This window comes from Delphinus delphis, chromosome 4 (assembly GCF_949987515.2).
Source record: "Delphinus delphis chromosome 4, mDelDel1.2, whole genome shotgun sequence".
NCBI classification, from domain to species: Eukaryota; Metazoa; Chordata; class Mammalia; order Artiodactyla; family Delphinidae; genus Delphinus; species Delphinus delphis.
In genome coordinates, this window is record NC_082686.1 from 59,550,718 (window position 1) to 59,571,424 (window position 20,707).

At 38.5% G+C, this 20,707-nt stretch overlaps 2 protein-coding genes across 4 annotated transcripts in view; both read right to left on the reverse strand.

Annotated features, from left to right (window-relative positions):
- The window catches only part of CFAP44 (cilia and flagella associated protein 44), a 133,781-nt gene extending 118,970 nt beyond the window's left edge, over window positions 1-14,811 (reverse strand). The window contains exons 1-4 of the mRNA XM_060010633.1: window positions 14,774-14,811; window positions 10,348-10,449; window positions 1,236-1,391; window positions 581-740 (exon numbers count right to left, since the gene is read on the reverse strand). Of these exons, the coding sequence (XP_059866616.1) occupies window positions 581-740; window positions 1,236-1,391; window positions 10,348-10,444 (413 nt within the window). The 5' untranslated portion in view covers window positions 10,445-10,449; window positions 14,774-14,811. The remainder of the gene's footprint in view (window positions 1-580; window positions 741-1,235; window positions 1,392-10,347; window positions 10,450-14,773) is intronic.
- Window positions 14,812-18,605: 3,794 nt separating this feature from the next.
- Window positions 18,606-20,707, reverse strand: part of SPICE1 (spindle and centriole associated protein 1) — a 159,725-nt gene continuing 157,623 nt past the window's right edge. For all 3 annotated transcript variants that reach the window (XM_069540632.1, XM_060010647.1, XM_060010645.1), the window contains one exon: window positions 18,606-20,057. In XM_069540632.1, the coding sequence (XP_069396733.1) occupies window positions 20,004-20,057 (54 nt within the window). In that variant the 3' untranslated portion in view covers window positions 18,606-20,003. The remainder of the gene's footprint in view (window positions 20,058-20,707) is intronic.

Consider the following 20,707-nt stretch of genomic DNA (forward strand, 5'->3'; position numbering starts at 1 on the left):
CTTCTCTGTAGCTCATCTGGTAAATAATGCGAAAGCAGTAATGCCTGACAATGGCCATGTCAGCGTTTCAAGCAGGGAGATCAATGATTTTAACTTAACAGGCATTGAAAAAGGGGTGCCAATCTGGTAGAGATAAATGGGGATAAGAGGCCTCCTGGTCTCCTTCACATCACATCTCCTGAAAGGACAGCCAGAAAAGCATTATATCTCTTTATGGTTATTTGGCATCTAACAAAAGCTAACAAAAGCTTAGTTTAAATTAAGATCAAGCATATCTATCTTAAGCTTCTTAGAATTACCTAAGATAGGGGTTGGCAAACTGTTTTTGCAAAGGGCCATGTAGTAAATATTTTAGGCTTTGTGAGCCAGATGATTTCTGTTGTAACTACTTAAATCTGCCCTTGTAGTGTGATGGCAGTCATAGACTGCATGTAAATGAATGAGCATTGCTGTGTTCCAATAAAACTTTATTTAGGGAAAAAGGCCAGAGGCCAGATTTGGTCCATGGGCTGCAGTTTGCCAACCCCTGACCTAAAAAGCTGAAATTCCAAGATTATACATATGTAACTGGAGTGGATACACAAGTGTAAGAAGATCCAGCGGTATGTCTGAATCCGGAGTCACAAAAGGCATCGAAGCCAGCTCCATATAATCGTAGAAGAAGCTTTCTGATATTTTCTTCTTAACTTCCTCCTCTGCCTCTTCTGCATCTGGGACAGGAGTTTCCATGTACTGAGAGTCTAAAAAATTAAAAATATTTTAACTAAGAAGAGTGTCTGGTCAATCCTAAAATCGTATTTCATGAAGACAGGAGGAATGTACGTAGCCCATAATACTCTAGCAGTAACTACTACTTCTGGCCTGGACATAGGATGCCACCCACAAGTGAGCATGGAAGAAGAGGCAACACGCCTGTGTGCATTGGGGTGAACGCCTAGCCCTGCATGGTTCCGGCAGTCTCAAAGAACAGTGCACGGTCAGTTCTAAGGGAGAGTTAGTCTCACTAATGTGGGATAGATCACTCCTTAGACAATCCCACTCCCCAGAAAAACCCAGTATGAGAGTATGTGATACTCAGAATATACAACTCCAGAGCTGCTACAGCACCCTATCAGGATATGTTTGATGCTCTTTCTTTTATCACCTCCACACTTCCTGCAACCATTTCTTTTATGGATTTACAACTGTTCAGTTAAAACAGTGACAAGTACTAATAGAAAACCAGTAATACTTACTTCCAATGCTTTCCACATAATCATCTTGAGATGAACTTGAACTTCCTTCCAAATGTTCCACATAGGATTCATCATCCCCTAAATATGATTCTTCCCCTTCAGTAAATGTTTCGCCTGTGGTATCTTCAACAGATTTGTAATCCTCTTTCATAGCGGCTATACAAAATAATTTGTTTTAATAATTTCTAAATTTGAATTAAATAATTTCTAAATTTGAATTAAACATTGTCTTAAACATTAAATAATTTCTAAATTTGAATTAAACATTTCTTATTTCCAAAGTACCTAATACTTCCAATTCGTTTGTTCTCTAAACTGAATGAATTTTAAACTCAAAAATTGCTACAAAAATCATTTTATTTGGTCACTCTTGCAGCTTTACAAAAAATTTTTAAAGCTTTTCCTGTGAGTAAATCTCCATTTTCACTTCATTTGCAGTCGATTTCCTACCACTGCACACTTACAAGAAAGTAAAGGATAAAGAAAAAAAGATTGGCTAGTATGTTGCCATCATTTTTTCAATTCAATTTCACTTGAACAACACGTTATTTATAAGGACATTTTATGTCAAAGATAAATAATGCATATTCAAGAATAAACTCCTCTGGGTATGACTATGTCTGAATGATATCCTAGGAATACATCAGACTATTTGCTTCAGGACAAGCTAGAAGAGAAAAAGAATTGGAATGGGAGTAGGATAGATCTAGGTATAAGCCAACATTCAGATCAAGTCCAAACATGGCTATGGCTCACATATACCATGTCCAGCAGGTGAAAGGGCTGGATGAACTTTCAGAATAATAAGGCAGAAATGGTAAGTATGTCAGAAACAGAGTAGAACCACCTAGTAGGTCTATCTGAGATGAGGCTAAAAGAAGAGGAACAAGGCCCAAGACTAACTTGAATGAGGTGAGAAAGCTGGGCCAATCCAATTAGCAGAATAAGAGGACAGGGTTCTGTAGGATTCATGCATTTGGATGGAAAGAAAATAATCCTGGACACCTAAATGGGGCCCACTTCTTGAACTCCCCTAGGGGAGAGCCCTGGGTAAATACTCTCCAGTAATACCATTTAACAGATTTCTTAGCTCTTTCTTGTGACGGTTGCAATCAAACACTATATCCCCATCTCAAGATTAGGATATTATCTGCTGGCCTGCCTTTCTCTGGGAACAGAGTTCAAGCTGCCATTAGATGAGTTCAGCCTGCCAGCTAGGATGAGGGAATCACTGATAAAGGAATCAGAAGTGAATACGAATGAAGGGGAGTAAATCATTTTTCTAAAAATGAATATTCTAAGCCTGGTTGAAGGGTTGTGCCACTGAAAGGAAAAGTGGAGTTTGGAAAAAAACGAATTTAACAGGAAGTAGACACATTAAATCAGACTGGCAAAGCAGCAGATCTTATTAGCAACTTGGTGACAAGAAAGATTTCTATACTTTTTATAATCCCAAAATAGACAGGTGGAAGGATTATGGTTTGATGTACAAATCAGCATTTGTCTTTCTATTCTTGGAAATAATCTAAACTCAACATTGAAAATGAAAGCCAAAATTACAAATGTCATTTTTTGTAGAACTAGAAGCTGCTAAAACCTCAAATCAGAAATGGATGGCAGGGCTGGCTGGTGGAAGGGATGGCAAAATTAGTGGACACTGAACAAGGATGGGTACAGGAGGAAGCAAAAGGAGGTAACCAAGGCGAGGAGACACCATAGCCACAGATCTCAAAAAGAGCCAGATGAAAGTTTGTTTTATGACCAAGGATTTTTACAAATTAATTAATTAATTAATTATTTTGGCCGCACCAGGTCTTAATTATGGCAATCTTAATTAAGGTCTTCGTTGCGGCATGTTTAGCTGCAGCATGCGGGATCTTCGGTTGCGGCATGTGGGCTCTTAGTTGCAACACAGAGACTCAGTTGTGGCACGCGGACTTCTTAGTTTTGGCATGCATGTGAGATCTAGTTCCCCAACCAGGGATCAAACCCAGGCCCCCTGCATTGGGAGCACAGAGTCTTACTCACTGGACCACCAAGGAAGTCCCTGACCCAGGATTTTATAGGTGAGTTTCCTCCGCTTTTTCTTCCCTCTAGCCAATAGAAATATGAAGCTGTGGTGCCTCTCCTCACCAGCTGCCGCAGAGGCAGGCTGCCTCCTGCAAATACAGCTTGCCTCTCTGGTCCTTGTTTACCTCCACCTCCTTTGTGAGACTGGGAACACAATGAGGAAGTCTGCAAATGATGTGACTGTGCACATAGAACATCCATAAGGACTCCCTATAATTATTACAATTTTTAAAAGAGTTTTGCATTGTTACTACATACAAAAACAACATACAAAAATTAATAATTGGGACTTCCATTTTGGCCATGATGAAGTAACCATGATGGAGTACCAGACTGTTCTCCTACTACAATTTTGGAATTATTTAGTTCTCCCTTTAATTCTATTTTTCTTCATGTATTGTGATGCTCTGTTATTAGATGCATACATATTTATGATAGTTATGTCTTCCTAATGTATTGCTCCTTTTATCATCATGAAATGTACTTCTTTGTCACAGATAGTACTCTTTGTCTTGAAATCTATTTTATCTGATATTAATATAGTCACTCCAGCCTTCAAATGCTTACTGTATGCCTACTATATCTTTTTCCATCAATTTACTTTTAACCTATTTGTATCATAATACTTAATGTGTGTCTCATATATCATATAGTGGGTTCTTGCTTTTATTATCCATTCTGATAATCTGTACCTTTTTACAAGACTTATTAGTCCATTAATATTTAATATAATTATTGGTATAGTTGGATTTTGATCTAACATTTAATTATTTATTTTCTGTTTGTGCACTTCCCACTCTTCCATTTTCCCTCTATTTCTTCTTTCCTATTTTCTGTTAGACCATTTATTGTTATTCTTCTAGATTATTTATTCTTTAAAATTCCATTTTAATTTCTGTTAGCTTTTTAACTACTTTTCTTTGTTTGTTTTTTAAATAATTGCTTCAGAGATTATAATATTTATCCTTTACTTCTCACAGTCTACTTAGTTAATATTATAGTAATACACATCTTTCATCAACTGATGGAACAACCAGTCAAAAACTCCATAAGATATGATGATCTGAAAAACACTATCAAACATCCCTACCTGATATTTAAAAAACACTACACCTACACATTCAAAGGCACATGGGTCATTTACCAAGAGAGATCACTTGCTGGAACATAAGACAAGTTTTAATAGCTTTTAAAAGATTGAAATAATACAAAATATGCATATTCTCTGATTACAACAGTAGTAAATTAAATTACAGAAGACATTTGGCAATTAAAAAACACACTTAAAAATAATGTATGGGTCAAGGAGAAATTAATAAAGAAATTATAAAACATTTCAAAGTAAATGATAATTAAAATATAACACCAAAATGTGTGGGATACAGCTAAGGCAATGCTTAGAGGGAAATTTATAGCTTTTAGTACATATATAAGAAAACTCAAAAATCAATGACCTAACATTCCACCTCAAGAAACTAGAAAAAGAAAAGCAAAAAACCCCAAAACTCAGAGTAAGTAGAAGAAAGGAAATAAAAATAATAAAAAATAAAATAATAAAAATATAATTAATAGAATTAGTGTAAATAGTAAAAATGAAAGCAAGACTCAATGAAATAAAAAGGCAACAAAACAATAGAAAAATTATCAAAGCCAAAACCTTATTCTTTGAAAAGATCGACAAAATGGATGCACTCCTAGCTAGGCCAATCAAGAAATGAAAGAGAGACAATACAAATCTTCAGTATCAGGAATTAAAATAGATCCTACATAGTTATGTCAACAAATTTTACAATTTAGAAGAAATGTATAACTTCTATGAAAGATACAAAGTTACAAAACTTAATAAAGAAGAAAGAGACAACCCTCTATTTATTAAGGGAATTGACTTCACAGTTAAAAATTTTTCCACTAAGAAAATTACAGGCCCAGATACTTCATTGGTGAGTTCCAGCAAACATTTAAGGAAGAAATAATACTAATTCTACACAAAATATTTCTGAAAATAGAAGAGACCAAAATATTTCCCAGTTTATTATATGAAGTCAGCAATAATTTAGTCCTTTGATAAGATTCAGAAACCAATGTCTTGGTAACTAAAGTCCTTCACCCTTGTGGAAAAACGCTGCATGGTCTGGCTGGTACATTTGGTCTAAATCTCTTAATAGGACTCTGTTACAGCAGAAACTCCTTGTTGGGTATGGGGAAGAGTCTACCTTAATCTCCGTACTTAGGTAGAAAACCAGGAAATTGATTCACTCTGCATGAGAATTCCAAAGGGTAAGATGTTGCTTAGATATTTTAGAAAGACTGAGAACAAGGTAAGGGCTCCAGGAAAAAAAATTCAGCTATCAGGTATGTAGCTGAACCAGGACAGAGACCTCTTCTCACAGCACCAAGGTAGTAGGTTTCAGAGTGTCAGCAGACTATTTCATGTTATCATTTGAGATCCTAAAACCCATGATTTATGAACTAATTTATGAGCTGAGGACAGGGCCAGGCCAGATTTGATAAGACCTGCCCTTAAGAAGGTCTGACATTAAAAAGGGAGATTCAGGCAGTGCTGGACAAAGGGACATTATCATTAAATCCATCCATCCAGAGCAGGAGAGGAGCAGAGGGTGTTGGTCCCACCCACTCGGGCCCTGGAAGCCTGCTGGGCTCCCACATGGTGTCCCCTGCCCTCTGAGACCACAGGCGGGAGGCAGGCCTGGGCTCCTCTGTTCCGTTGAGCCTAAGCCCCAACCCCCCACACCTCCCAGGGCCTTTTCCAGCCCTGTGGGTCCTAAGCATAGGCCCTGCCCACTGCCCAAACCCTACCCCTGCTTAGGCTCTGACCTCCACAGCCAAGGCCTTTTCCACCTTTTTTTTTTTTTTCTCCTCCTCTTTCTTATTATTGTGGTTCTTTTTTACTTTCTGGTTGTTGGTTCATCTATATTTTTATTTTTATATTCTTTCTAACATATCTGTTAGTTTCCTAGTCTAATTTTATTTTTTACTTGTTATTGTTCTCCATTTTTTTTTGCTGCCCCACATGCAGCTTGTGGGATCTTGGTTCACAAGCCAGGGTTAGGGCTGAAGTTCCTGCAGTGAGAGCTCCGAATCTGAACCACTGGACTAACAGAGAACCTCAGACACCACAGGGAATACTCATCAGAGTGAGGTTTCCCAGAGGTCCTCATCTTGGCACTAAGACCCAGCTCTAAGCAACAGCTTATAAGCTCCAGTGTTGGAAGCCTAAGGCCAAACAACCAGTAAGGCAGGAACACAATCCCACTCATTAAAAAAAAAAAAAAAAAAAAAAGAGAGGCAAAAAACATGTCACAGATGAAGGAGCAAGGTAAAATCCTATAAGATCAAATAAATGAAGAGGAAAAAGGCAACCTACCTGAGAAAGAATTCAGAGTAATGATAGTAAAGATGATCCAGAATCTCAGAAATAGAATGGAGGCATGGATTGAGAAAATACAAGAAATGTTTAACAAAGATCTAGAAGAACTAAAGAACAAACAAACAGAGATGAACAACACAATAACTGAAATGAAAAATACACTAGAAGGAATCAATAACAGAATAACTGGGGCAGAAGAATGAATAAGTGAGCTGGAAGACAAAATGGTGGAAATAACTGCCAAGGAGCAGAATAAAGATAAAAGAATGAAAAGAAAATCTCAGAGACCTCTGGGACAACACTAAATGCACCAACACTAAATGCACCAACATTCAAATTACAGGGGTCCCAGAAGAAGAAGAGAAAAAGATAGGGTGTGAGAAAATATTTGAAGAGATTATAGTGGAAAACTTCCCTAACATAGGAAAGGAAATAGTCACCCAAGTTCAGGAAGCACAGAGAGTCCTATACAGGGTTAACCCTAGGAGAAACACACTAAGACACACATCAATCAAACTAACAAAAATTAAATACAGAGAAAAAATATTAAAAGCAGCAAGGGAAAAACAAAAAATAACATACAAAGGAATCCCCACAAGGTTATCAGCTGATTTTTCAGCAGAAACTCTGCAGGCCAGAAGGGAGAGGCAGGATATACTTAAAGTGATGAAAGAGAAAAACCTACAACCAAGATTACTCTACCCAGCAAGGATCTCATTCAGATTCGACAGAGAAATCAAAAGCTTTTCAGAAAAGCAAAAGCTAAGAGAATTCAGCACCAACAAACCAGCTTTACAGCAAATGCTAAAGAAACTTCTCTAGGTGGGAAACACAAGAGAAGAAAAAGACCCACAAAAACGAACCCAAAACAATTAAGAAAATGGTAATACGAAAATACATATCGATAATAACCTTGAATGTAAATGGATTAAATGTCCTAACCAAAAGACACAGACTGGCCGAATGGATACAAAAACAAGACCCATATATATGCTGTCTACAAGAGACCCACTTCAGACCGAGAGACACATACAGACTGAAAGTGAAGGGGTGGAAAAAGATATTCCATGCAAATCAAAAGAAAGCTGGAGTAGCAATACTCGTATCAGATAAAACAGACTTTAAAATAAAGACTAACAGAGACCTTATCTCTGTTACAAGAGATAAGGAAGGACACTACATAATGATCAAGGGATCAATCCAAGAAAAAGATATAACAATTAGAAATGTTTATGCATCCAACATAGGAGCACCTCAATACATAAGGCAAATGATAATAACCATGAAAGGGGAAATTGACAGTAACATACTAATAGTAGGGGACTTTAACACCCCACTTACACCAATGGACAGATCATCCAAACAGAAAAGAAATAAGGAAACACAAGCTTTAAATGACACAATAGACCAGATAGATTTAACTGATATTTATAGAACATTCCACCCAAAAGTGGCAGAATACACTTTCTTCTTAAGTGCACACAAAACATTCTCCAGGATAGATCACATCTTAGGTCACAAATCAAGCCTCGGAAAATTTAAGAAAATTGAAATCATATCAAGCATCTTTTCTGACTACAACGCTATGAGACTGGAAATCAGTTACAGGAAAAAACTGAAAAAAACCACAAATACATGGAGGCTAAATAGTGTGCTACTAGATAAGCAAGAGATCACTGAAGAAATCAAAGAAGAAATTAAAAAAATACATAAAAACAAATAACAAAAACATGATGACCCAAAACCTATGGGGCACAGCAAAAGCAGTTCTAAAAGGGAAGTTTACAGCAATTCAATCTCACCTCAGGAAACAAGAAAAATCTCAAATAAACAATCTAACCCTACACCTAAAGCAGCTAGAGGAAGAAGAATAAAGAAACCCCAAAGTCAGTAGAAGGAGAGAAGTCATAAAAATCAGAGCAGAAATAAATGAAATAGAAATGAAGAAAACAATAGCAAAGATCAATAAAACTAAAAGCTGGTTCTTTGAGAAGATAAACAAAATTGATATACCCTTAGCCAGACTCATCAAGAAAAAAAGGGAGAGGACACAAATCAATAAAATTAGAAATGAAAAAGGAGAAATCACAACTGACATCACAGAAATACAAAGGATTATAAGAGACTACTGCAAACAACTATATGCCAATAAAATGGACAACCATGAAAAAATGGACAAATTCTTGGAAGGGTACAATTTTCCAAGACTGAACCAGGAAGAATTAGAAAATATAAACAGACCTATCACAAGGAATGAAATTGAAACTGTAATTAAAAATCTTCCAACAAACAAAAGTTCAGGACCAGATGGCTTTACAGGTGAATTCTATCAAACATTTAGAGGAGAAAATGGACTTGAGGACACGGGGAGGGGGAGGGGGAAGCTGGGGCAAAGTGAGAGTAGCAGTGACATATATACACTACCAAATGTAAAATAGATAGCTAGTGGGAAGCAGCAGCATAGCACAGGGAGATCAACTTGGGGCTTTGCGACGACCTAGAGGGGTGGGATAGGGAGGGTGGGAGGGAGAGACGCAAGAGAGAGGGGATATGGGGATATATGTATGCATATGGCTGATTCACTTTGTTGTACAACAGAAACCAGCACAGTATTGTGAAGCAATTATACTCAATAAAGATCTATAAAACAAAATTTGAAAAAAAAAGAAAAAACTAAATCATCCAGGAAAATACTGCAAAGCACTAGAAACTAAAAAGTAGACAATCCTGTGTCAGAAACATAGGGAGTGGAAAAAAGTGGAAACGGAAAAACAAACGAGAAGCAAACTAAAGTTTTTCAGGAGAGTGATATAATCATATTTTTTGGAAAGATAACTCTAATGGTGGTATGGACAGGAAGACTTAAGCAGAAATCCTTGTTGTAAGAGTCCAAGCAAGAGGAGATAGACCTCTAAAATAAAATACGATACGGAGAAATCATGGATTTACCAGACAGGCCTAAGATAAATTGAAAGAATTTAATGTACATTTTGTAAATGAATTGATTTCCCCAGGACCTGCTCTCCTCTAGGTGAATAGTAAAAATTAGATTCTGAAACTATATTTAGGATTAGAACTAAAAATGTCAATATTCCACTAAGCCACCTAACACCACGATGCCCAGACAGAAAGAGCCAGTCATCTTTTAAAAATCCTATTACAAAATTCTTCACTTTCCCTTCTATCTGAAATTTATGATATCCTTCCACATATGTTATCCAATTTAATCCTCAAACAGCTCACAACGATCACTTTACGGGTGAGAAAATTGAGGCTCAGAAAGGTGAAATAATTTATCCAAGATCAAGCATCTCTAAGTGGAAGACCCAGGACTCAAAACTTAAGTCCAGCTCTCTTTCCACTGCACTGTATTAGAGAAGCTCATTAAAGACCTTGTAGACCCTACAGGAAGGAGCCAGACCAGATGTGAAGATGGGTCATTATCAACATAGAGATGATAGTAACTTCTGTGTTCCAGGACTAGAGATAAAATGATTAAAACACAGAATCTGCTCTTAAAGAACTTAGAGTTTAGTAAGGGAATTAAACAAGTCAACCTTTCTGTCGTATAAACTTAGATATGCACTCTTTAAAAATTATTTTACTCCAATTTAATAATCAAGACCCTAAGTGTATATTATAATCTTTACTCACGTTCTGATGCAGATCTAGAAGAATGAGACTGCCTTCCATCACTCTTTGATCTCTCTGATTTCCCCCCATCAGTATCCTGATCATCTGGTTCCTTCATTTTCTCTGTAAGCACAAAATTGAGACAGAGACAGGGATAGAGCTGTAAAATAGAAATCATTAACAGATTATTTTCCCCCTAAACAAATCCCATGAGCACCAAACACCATGTGTGTTGACAATCTGTGTGTTTGCAAGGTATCAGAAATGACTTCACCAGCTGGAGGGCATGGCCATCATCAGAGACCTCCGTAGAATGGCAAAATATAGTCAGATATTCCCTTCCTCCAGGCAAACTCGTCATCATGGTGCCCTCTGTTTTTCCAGAAGTCCACAGTGAAACACCACGCAAGCCTATCTTTCCTCTAAATGCTCCACATTAAAATTAACCCTTTGCCATCCTTCTTTTGGTTCATCCCCTCCTCTTCCCCCTCCCATCATCAAAGTCCCCTGGTGTTACTAATCAATTTCAATTTTTAAATATTTGTTGAGGATAACTTCTATGTATCAAATCTTATGTTAGGCACTAAGTTGTAGTACTGAACTAGAAAGATACGATCCTTAACTCAGTGGAGCTTTTTTAGAAATATAGGTATTAAACAGGTAATTAAAATATAATGAGTGCTACAAAAGAATAGGGTGCTGTGGGCACATACAGCAAGAAGATTAAACTATGTCTGGGGTTAAGGAAGAGGCATTTGAGACACAGGTCATGAGTAGACGTTGGCCAGGCGTAAAATGGGAAAGATTATTGGCAGAGGGAGCTTCTAAGAGAGGCTTGTGTCTGTGAAGGCCTGAGAGCAGTCTATTGGCTAGAGCAGGAGAGTGAAATGGACATTGATGAGGAAGCGGGTAGCAGATCATCAAATTGTCTCTAAGCTTTGCTAAGGAGTTTAGAACTTATTTCTATGGTAATTGAAAGCCATTGAAGGTTTTTAAGGAGGGCAGTGACACGAGAGGTTTTCTCTGTCCTCTCTCTATGGCAGCTCTTGTAGATGAGAACATCTACTATGTCTTCCTTCTAAGTCTTCATTTCTCCGCACTAAACATCCCGTGTTTCCTCAACATTCTTCTATGGCACAGCTGGCAGGTAGAGTAGTAGTTCTATTTGGATGAGATCTGTGGTTAGATTCAGGTTTGAATCCCAGTTTTGCCACAGAACTAGCTAATTACTTTACATCAATTCCTCAATTGTAAAATGGGAGTGAAGAAAAAACTATGTATAAGGCTGCTATGCGAATTAACTGAACTAGTGCATTATTAAACCTTCCTGGTCTCTCAAGAAAGACTACTATGCCCAAAGCAGCCAGGATCTACACTACACGATCGGTGCATGAGAGTGCAGGATGACAACTACCCACCTTCATCTGGACATTAGGGTTATACCATCTGTTTCCTTGCACTGACATCATGATACCCTCTCTTGATTTTTGTGTTTGTTTTTATTTTTTTAGAATTAAAGGATTGAGAAGTGGTATTGTAACCTGATGAGGCTTTGATGTCAGAGAGACTTGTTTGGCCAAGAAAAAAGGTTTACTTGGCCAAGGGCCAAGCCCCTAGCATCCCTTAACCTGTCAGTCCTTTTATATGTACAAGGGGGAAGATAAGGTTGTCTGGCAGAGTTATTGTAAGTATTAAATGAGATCTTTTATACCCATAGTTCTCAACTCTGGCTGTACTTCAGAATCACTCAGAAAACTTTTTACAATGTACCATTCTCGGGGTCTCATTCCCTATATAATTCTTTTGTGGAGCCAAAGAATAAGAAGCAGAGTTAAGGACCATGGGTTTATATCAAACTCTTCGTACGTATTGGAAAATGGTAGTTTTACTATAATTACTACACATTCTCTTTAATACAGCTAGGGCTCAATAAATATGATCACAGAATCTTGAGAGTTGAAAGAGGGTTAATTTGGTCCAATCCTCCCACCCAATATAAATCACACATCTACAACTCAAGCCCAGGCTAAGAGTATTGGCTAGAATCACACTGACTGGGCTCAAAGCCTGGCTTTTCCTCTTACTATTATAGTTGTGAGGTATTAAACAAGTATTTAACCTCTCTGTGCCTTCTCATCTGTAAAGTGCAGTACCTACTTCACAAGGTGATTCTGAGATCTCAATGAGTTAATACAGTAAAGCTTTCAAAGAACAGTGCCTTGCACTCAGTAGGTAAAATAGTTGAAGGGATGAATGTTTTAATTCCTGAATAAAGGAACAAATGAAGGAACACACCAAGAGACAGTCAGCTTTAATTTAAACATTTCAGGTAAGAGGGTGAGCACATTCTGTTAATGTCCTCAGCTCTAGTTCTTAGGAAGTTCATTTTCTATTATATGAAATCTTCCTCCCTGCAACTTGGATCTATTTGGCCCTATTCTTCTGGGGACACACAGAATAAGTTTTCCTATTTACTATAGCCATTCAAATAATTAGCCAGTTAACTTTCCTACCCAGATCCTCTCTTTTCCCAAATAAAGCATCCCAATTCTTTCAACTATTTCTCACTAACATGTTTTCAACTCCTTTCAGCATCTGGATAGCTCAAAAACTTAATTCCCAATCCATCATATATCCCTCCCAATTTTGTATGTCCTTTGAAGGATCTGGACACTTTCCAGAAGATATGAATCATCACTTTATCCGTTGGGGACACTATATTCTTTCAAGGCAGCCTAATATTACATTATCTGGGGGCCAGGGTCTGGGGGGTGGGCAGGCTCCTCATATACTGACTCGTAATAATCCATTTGTAACCAGCTAGAATGACTAAACCTTATTTCTGTATACCTAACCATGTCCTATCTTATACAACTGAACTAGCTAGGTTTGGAAGTCTATTTGCAGAACTACCTTAAATCTATTTTCATTAGACTCAGGCTTATTGGTCCAGCCTACGGTTAATTCTGTTAACCAACTCATTAGGTAGACTGTGAAGTTTTGAGTCAACCCTGAGGAAGTGTAAAGAAAAAAGAAAATTATAGTACACAGTGTTGCAGAGTGTGTGTTGCTAGAAGGAGGTTGGCTGGAAGCCGGACAGAGGGCTCCCCAAGATGACATTACTCAAGATTCATTCCTTAGATTCCAGGGTCGGTCCCCACTCTCACAAACTCAAACACTCCATCTCAGCCGTGTGCCAGAGCTGGTCACGTTGAGATTCATAGAGATTCCTGTATAAAAACAGACACTCAGTTTTTACTTTACAGTGTGAAATACAACTGTGAAGAGAATAACAGCTCGTGTGTTTTTTTAATGTTTACCATGTGTCGAGCACAGTTCTGAGGATTCTACACATATTGTTTCATATATTTCTCAAAACTCTATGAGTTAGGTGCATTTTACAGATGAGATAGCAGAGCAGTTACTATTTGAATCCTTCCCTCTCACCCAACTCATGCAATTGACTTCCAAGTCCTGTTGCCCAGTGTCCAGTTATTAAGCCTTTTGAATTCATCCTCTCCCTTCTAGTCCCACTGTCCCCATCCTAGTTCTGGTCCTCACACTGTCTCACCTCTACCATTACCACAGCCTCATTCTCTCCCTTCTCTGGTCCATTTGTACACTGCCTCTTATATTCCTAAAACACAGCTTTTAATGTGCCACTCTTCTTGTTTAAAACCTTTAATGGCTCCTCATTGCCACAGAACAAGAACTCAGATTCCTTGGTGTGGCACAGAGGTCCTTCATCTTAGAGTCTGTAATTCATCTCTTGTCACCTTCCCCTTTCCCGGATCCTCTTCAGCCCCTCCTCCTTCTCAAAAGTTTTAGTCAGTAACCACCTTGGACAACTCACAATTGGCCGGGCATGCTGAGTACTTGTATGCTACTATATCTACTTGTATGCAACAAGGATTTATTGTGCACCTACTGTGTCTTGCATGTGCTACACACTTACTTGACCTGCATTATCCTATTTAATTGTAACAGGAACCCCATGAAGTAAGCACTACCACCTTCCCTAGTTAGATGAGGAATCTAAAGTGCAGAAGGTCAACTTGCCAAGTGTCACACTTAACAGGTCTGGGTGGCTTGCTGACCCCAGAACCCAGGCACTTTCCCACCGACTTCCTGTTCTTGGCTCAGCCCGGTCCAACTCGGACTCCTGCCATCGTCTGTCTTCCTCCCCAGCTGGATCATGAGCTCCTTGCAGGCAGGAACAGCGTCCACGTTGTATCTACAGTGTGTTGCCCCATGCCTGAGTATGCTATCAATTCAAATGTTTGTTGAACTGATCCATAGAAAGGAGAAGGAATGTGTCTCAGCAAAGCCCGGAGAACCCTAGTTCAGCCTAAGACAAGTGCAAATAGGGTCGACTGATCCCTGATTCGCCAACAGATTTTAGGGGGGAGGTTGTGGGAACTGCCAGGCTGCTGGGGTCAAAACTTACCTAAGGCACCAACCTCCGCCGCGCGTTCCCAGTCACGGCGTCTGCCCCGGGTCTCCGTTTACTGCGGTTACCACGGCAACGCCATCCCGCCTCCCGGGTGGGCGGAGACGGGCGGGCTGAGAGGCGCATGCGCCGCCCTAAGGCCGCTTTCTGGGAAATGCCAAGGCGGTTGCAGGGGTACCCTTGATCTCGCTTGCCTTCTGGCCCGGCTATTTCGTGGCCCATGACTCAGGATCAAGGCCAAACAGAAAGCCCGGCATTCTACCAGCTTATTATCCCCGTTTAATTTTTATATCTAGTTTATATTATTATTATCCTAAGGATGCTACATTGATGACTTCGAAGCTATGCCCAATAATACAAAATGACTCAAAGGTGCCCTGATCACACGCCGTCATCAGCAAAAATACGTCGCGGGGCGATTTTTGTTTTATTTATTTATTTTACTTTATGTTATCTCTGTTGACTTTAAGAGTAAGTATTTTATGTTGTGGGCTCCTTGGTCACAGGACTCCAGGTGCACAAAATATAGGCCTAGCTTGACAGATTTTTTCGGTTTAGCAGTTTGCTCTCCAAACGCTCTGTGGCCCAGCCAGCAATCATTATTAATTATTTTTAAGTACCTAACTAATGTTACTGGTTACAAAACATTGTTTTTAAATGGCTACAGCCTCGCAATAATATGACAAAGAATTTTGTATCCAGAATATGTAAAGAACTCTTATAATTCAATAACAAAAAAACTAACCACCTAGGAGTTTGAATACCTCACCACATCAGATGTATGAGCAGTCAATAAACACATGGAAAGATGCATAACAGTAGGCCCCAGGGAGATGCACACCACAATGCACGCGTTCCATATCTACTGGGATGGGTAAAAGTTTTAAAACTGCCAGCACCAAATGTGGAAGGATGTGGAGCAAATGGAACTCTCATATAATGCTGTTGAAAATGTAAAGTAGCACGACCACTTTGGAAAAACGTTTGGCAATTTCTTTAAAAGTTAAACATTTACCAAGCGATTCCATGTCCAAGGTATTTTCCCAAGAGAATAAAAAATTTCCATCCGTACAAAGTCTTATGCGTGAATGTTCATAGCAGCCATATTCACAATAGCAAAAAACTGGAAACCACCCAAATGGTCACTGACAGGTGAATGGATAAATGTCTGTACAACAGAATACTACTCAGAAGTAAAAAGGAAGAAACGGATACACACAACATGGATGAATCTCAGTTAGGATGAGTGTAAGTATACAGGCACAAAATATTACAGTGTGTGTGATTTCATTTATATAAAATGCAAACAAATCTATGATGACCAAAAGGAGATCAGTGGTTCCCTAGAGCTGGAGTAAAGGGAGAGATGCACTGCAAAGAGACAGGAGGAATCTTCTGGAGATGATAGAAATGGTCTTAATTGTGGTGATAGTTCTGTCTGTATATACAACTGCCAAAGTCCATGAATTGTTCTCTTTAAATGGATGTATGGATGTATTTTGTTGTATATAAATTATTTCTCAATAAAGTTGGTAAGAAAAAAGTGGCTGTATTATATTTTGTGTTTATTGATTTCTGTAATGTTACACAACGATTTTCCAAAAACTTTGTACCATGCATTTATTGGTAATGTTGAAATGTTCTCTTTAGTCAAGTATTCTCGACGATTAAAAAACAAGACCATTATCGTGGCTGTTAATTATTAAATAGTATATCCAGGGTGTCAAAAAGCCAGAAAACATAGGATAAACTTACTTTTAAACAGTATGTTAGTTATTTTCAAATAATATGCTCAACATGTTTTATTTCAACCTCCAAACATCTTTAAAGTTAAAGCACTGGATCCAGTTATTAATTTGAGAAAAACACAAATTCACTACAGAATGTCTTTAAAAATCCAGAAGTACAGAGGGAGTAGTGTATTTATTTCTACACCAAAAAGCTGGCAGTCATTACTGAATGCTTGTGAGTCAGGTGCTGTTCTTAGCATATTTACACCTATTTACCTCACTTAATTCTCACAACCCTGTAAGAAAGGTATTATCTCTGACTTTCAAATGGGAAAAATGAGATTCATCTGCCCAAGGGACACAGCCCAAGGAACACAGATGACATATGAATCCAAGCGTTCTGATGGCAACACTTGCACCCGTAGCCACTATGCTATATTAGTTATTTCTTTTAAGTTAGTAGAAGTCCAATAATTGTTTTTAAAAAGAGCTTCAGGTCCTGGCTTTACTTCTTACAAGCACTCTGACATTGGGTAGCTTATTCGACCTCTAGAGCTCAATTTCCTCATCTGTAAGGGGGGTGGGTGGCATTTAAACACGTCTAACTCATAGGTTGACTGTGAGATTTAAATGCAATAACGGGCTACTGCGGCTTAGCACGGCGCCTGCCACAGGAAAGGCTCAATAAAGGAAAGCTATTATTACCATTATGGTGCTTCCATATTGTGCACACCATAAGAGGGCAGCGCAGCATAGGCTTTGGAGAAAGACTGCCTATGTTCCCATTCTAGTGCCACCACTCGCTGGTTACGTGACCTTGAGAGAGTGCTTACCTCCTGGGATCTAATTTCCTCATCTGCAAAATAAGGATAACAGTACTTACCTCATGAAGGTGTCATGAAGTCATGTGGCTAGAACAGTGCCCGGCACTTAGCACATACTAAGCCATTATTAAATTCTGCTAATCCAAATGATTTTGCTATACAGTGTAGAAGTGATTATATCATAACTGTGGATTTAGCTATCAGTCTAGTTTCTCTCGCAAGCTGCAGTTTGGAGAACTGTCAATTTTATTAAAGTTTATTAGCACCTGATCAGCAGCTTTCTGGGACATATCGGACAAGACATATGTTAGCAAAAAACTTGCGTCTAAAACCAAGAAACACAAGTAATCTGAGTCTGGACCGTTAAAAGTAAATACAAATGTAGTACATCACAGTCAAATACAGCAGAGTTCACCTGTCTGCAGTGCTATAGATCCATGGTTCCCAAATTTGAGCATGCCCCAAATCACATGAAAGGCTTATTAAAAAAGACACCAGAGTTTCTGATCAATAGGTCTGGGGTAGGGCGCAAGAATTTTCACATCTAACAAGTACCCCAGGTGATAATGATGCTGCTGGCTGGTGTTCACGCTTTGAGACCCACCGATGCAGCTGGCTCTGAAAGCTGATAAAGAGAAGCTAATAAAGGTAGTTGAACTTAATTAAAAACAAATATGCACTAATTTATGACTTGGGGATAATAAATGTTTTTATAATTATGTTTCCCAAGCTTGGCTGTTCACTGGAATCATCTCAGGAGGTTTTTAAAATACTAATGTTTGTGTCCCGTCCCCAGAGTTTCTAATTTAATTGGTCTGGAGTGAGAATTGGGCACTGGGAATTTTAGAAGGTCCCCAGATGACTCTAATAACAGCTGAAGTTGAGAAGCACTACTCCAGAAGGCCTAAGAAAGAAAGGCTCCTTTCGCTGTATCTATTATTCTTGGAGTTTTTTCAATCTACCTTTGTATTTTATCAGCAAAAACAAACATTAACAGGATGCATACTTCAATATCAGTCCCAAAGGTTGCCATGAGCTAGTGGTAAAAGTTTTTGCATTGGTTCTCAGCTCTGGCTGCACATTAAATCACCATTTTGCAGCTTTTTAAAATGCCATGCCAAGGCATCTTAGAGGTTGAAAGGAATATAGAGGAAAAAAATAAAGAGCCAACCAGTTGGAAAATATTAAAGAAAATACACGTCAAAAGAACGCATTCACAAAGCAAGCAGATAACTTGACATTTCAGTAAGAGAAGGAATAACACTAAAATGGGTTTATATGCCATACAGGGATAGTATTTATTAAACACCAAGGTTTAAAAAGTGCAATACAGACGGAAGAATCTGCAATAATGCAAATGCATACAGATGACTTCACATAAATAAAATCAGTGATACCAAAAGATAATAATTATTTTGCCCCTACAACAATGAAGAGGCCCAAATGAAAGCTGCATAGCACACTTCCTACAACAGTGACTTACAACTGCAGGAGGAGGGAAGGTGTTATCTAAGAGAGTTCCCCAAGGCGTTACAGTGTGCTTCCCCCTCGCCACTCCCACCTCACTTAGGCTGAGAATTCCTATCATAGAGCCAAGGAGCAGAGACCATTCAAAAACCAAGTTTAAAACAGAAACCAATATGTGAGATCAAACAGGTGCCTTGAAGAAAAATCTACCCTGAATGCATTGTAGATTCAAGGCTGGGAAAATTGATAGCAACGTTTTGTACTCAATTCTGTTTCAAACATTAAATAAACTAATAAATCAATGTTAGTGCATTCAGATATTTAAGCTCAATCATTATTTTTTTGATATACATTACCATTACTGATAACATTTTCACATGTAAAGACTACGTAAGAATTTTATAATATATATAACCACCCTTACCTGCTTAAGCAAATATAAACAAATACTCCCACACTGACTTTTTTTTTTTTTTTTTTTGCGGTACGCGGGCCCCTCACTGCTGTGGCCCCTCCCGCCGCGGAGCACAAGCTCTGGACGCGCCGGCCCAGTGGCCATGGCTCACGGGCCCAGCCACCCCGCGGCACGCAGGATCCTCCCGGACCGGGCCACGAACCCCTGCCCCCTGCATCGGCAGGTGGACTCCCAACCACTGCGCCACCAGGGAAGCCCCCACACTTACTTTTGAAAACTATACATTCCCTTGATGGAAAAAGTGATGGACTACAGTGACTTCTCTCAAAAGGGGGTGTAAATTTTTCTGAAAGCCAGACTTTAGTCACACCGAGTCATTTTATTGTAAGTTATATGCAAAAGCAGCTTAGTTCTTCAGAAAAAAATAAAAATAAAATAGATCAACATTTGAGATACACTGGACCAAAAAAAAATCTGAATAAAGATGATAAAGATAAAAATATATTACTCCAAAAAATCCTTGAATTTATTAGAATATAAAACTTTAATTTCCCTCTAGTCAAAATTTTATTCACAAGAGGTTATAGGTTGTTTGTTTGTTGGAAATCTATTTGAAAAGGTTAAAAATTAAAATAATTGCTTTATTTCTTTGTTCCATTAGTACTAAGTCATGAGATCTTTGTAAGTTGTATCTGAAAGAAGAACATAAAAACTTAAAAGCAGGAGCAGGGAAAGGGGAGTGGAAGCTCAAGAATATATTACTGAGAACAAACTCTACAACTCATCCTCACTTATGACACGTGGGTAGCAAGAGCAAACCAGCCTTCTTCATTTTGTTTCTCAATCTGTTGAACAAAGATGCAGAAAGGCTTTAGAAAGTAATCAGGAGCATGAAACCACTCAAGATTTACAATTATTTATACCAAGTACATAGAACCAAAGTTATCTTACACCACTGAATGGTACTAAAAATTATTGCTACTAGCAATTTTTTTTTGGTACGCGGGCCTCTCACTGTTGTGGCCTCTCCCATTGCGGAGCACAGGCTCCGGACGCGCAGGCTCAGTGGCCATGGCTCACGGGCCCAGCCGCTCTGCGGCATGTGGGATCTTCCCGCACTGGGGCATGAACCTGTGTCCCCTGCATCGGCAGGCGGACTCTCAACCACTGCGCCACCAGGGAAGCCTGCTACTAGCAATTTTTATTCTCTATCAGAGACACTCCCAAATATTCCCTGGTCAACAGATCCCCTTATTGATTTGGCAGACCTAATTTTTTTAAAAAGAATCAATCCAGTATTTTATACAAATCAATGTACAACTTTTTAAAATAACAAAAAAAGTTATTTGACCTTGGTAAATTAAATCTGTTACTAAATTCCAGAAATTAAGGGCAAATTATATAAAATAGTTTACGTTAAAGCTTTTTAAGAATATAAGAAACAACAAAGGACAAATCTTCCAGTGCTGGGCAATCAGAATATTCTGAGCTTACC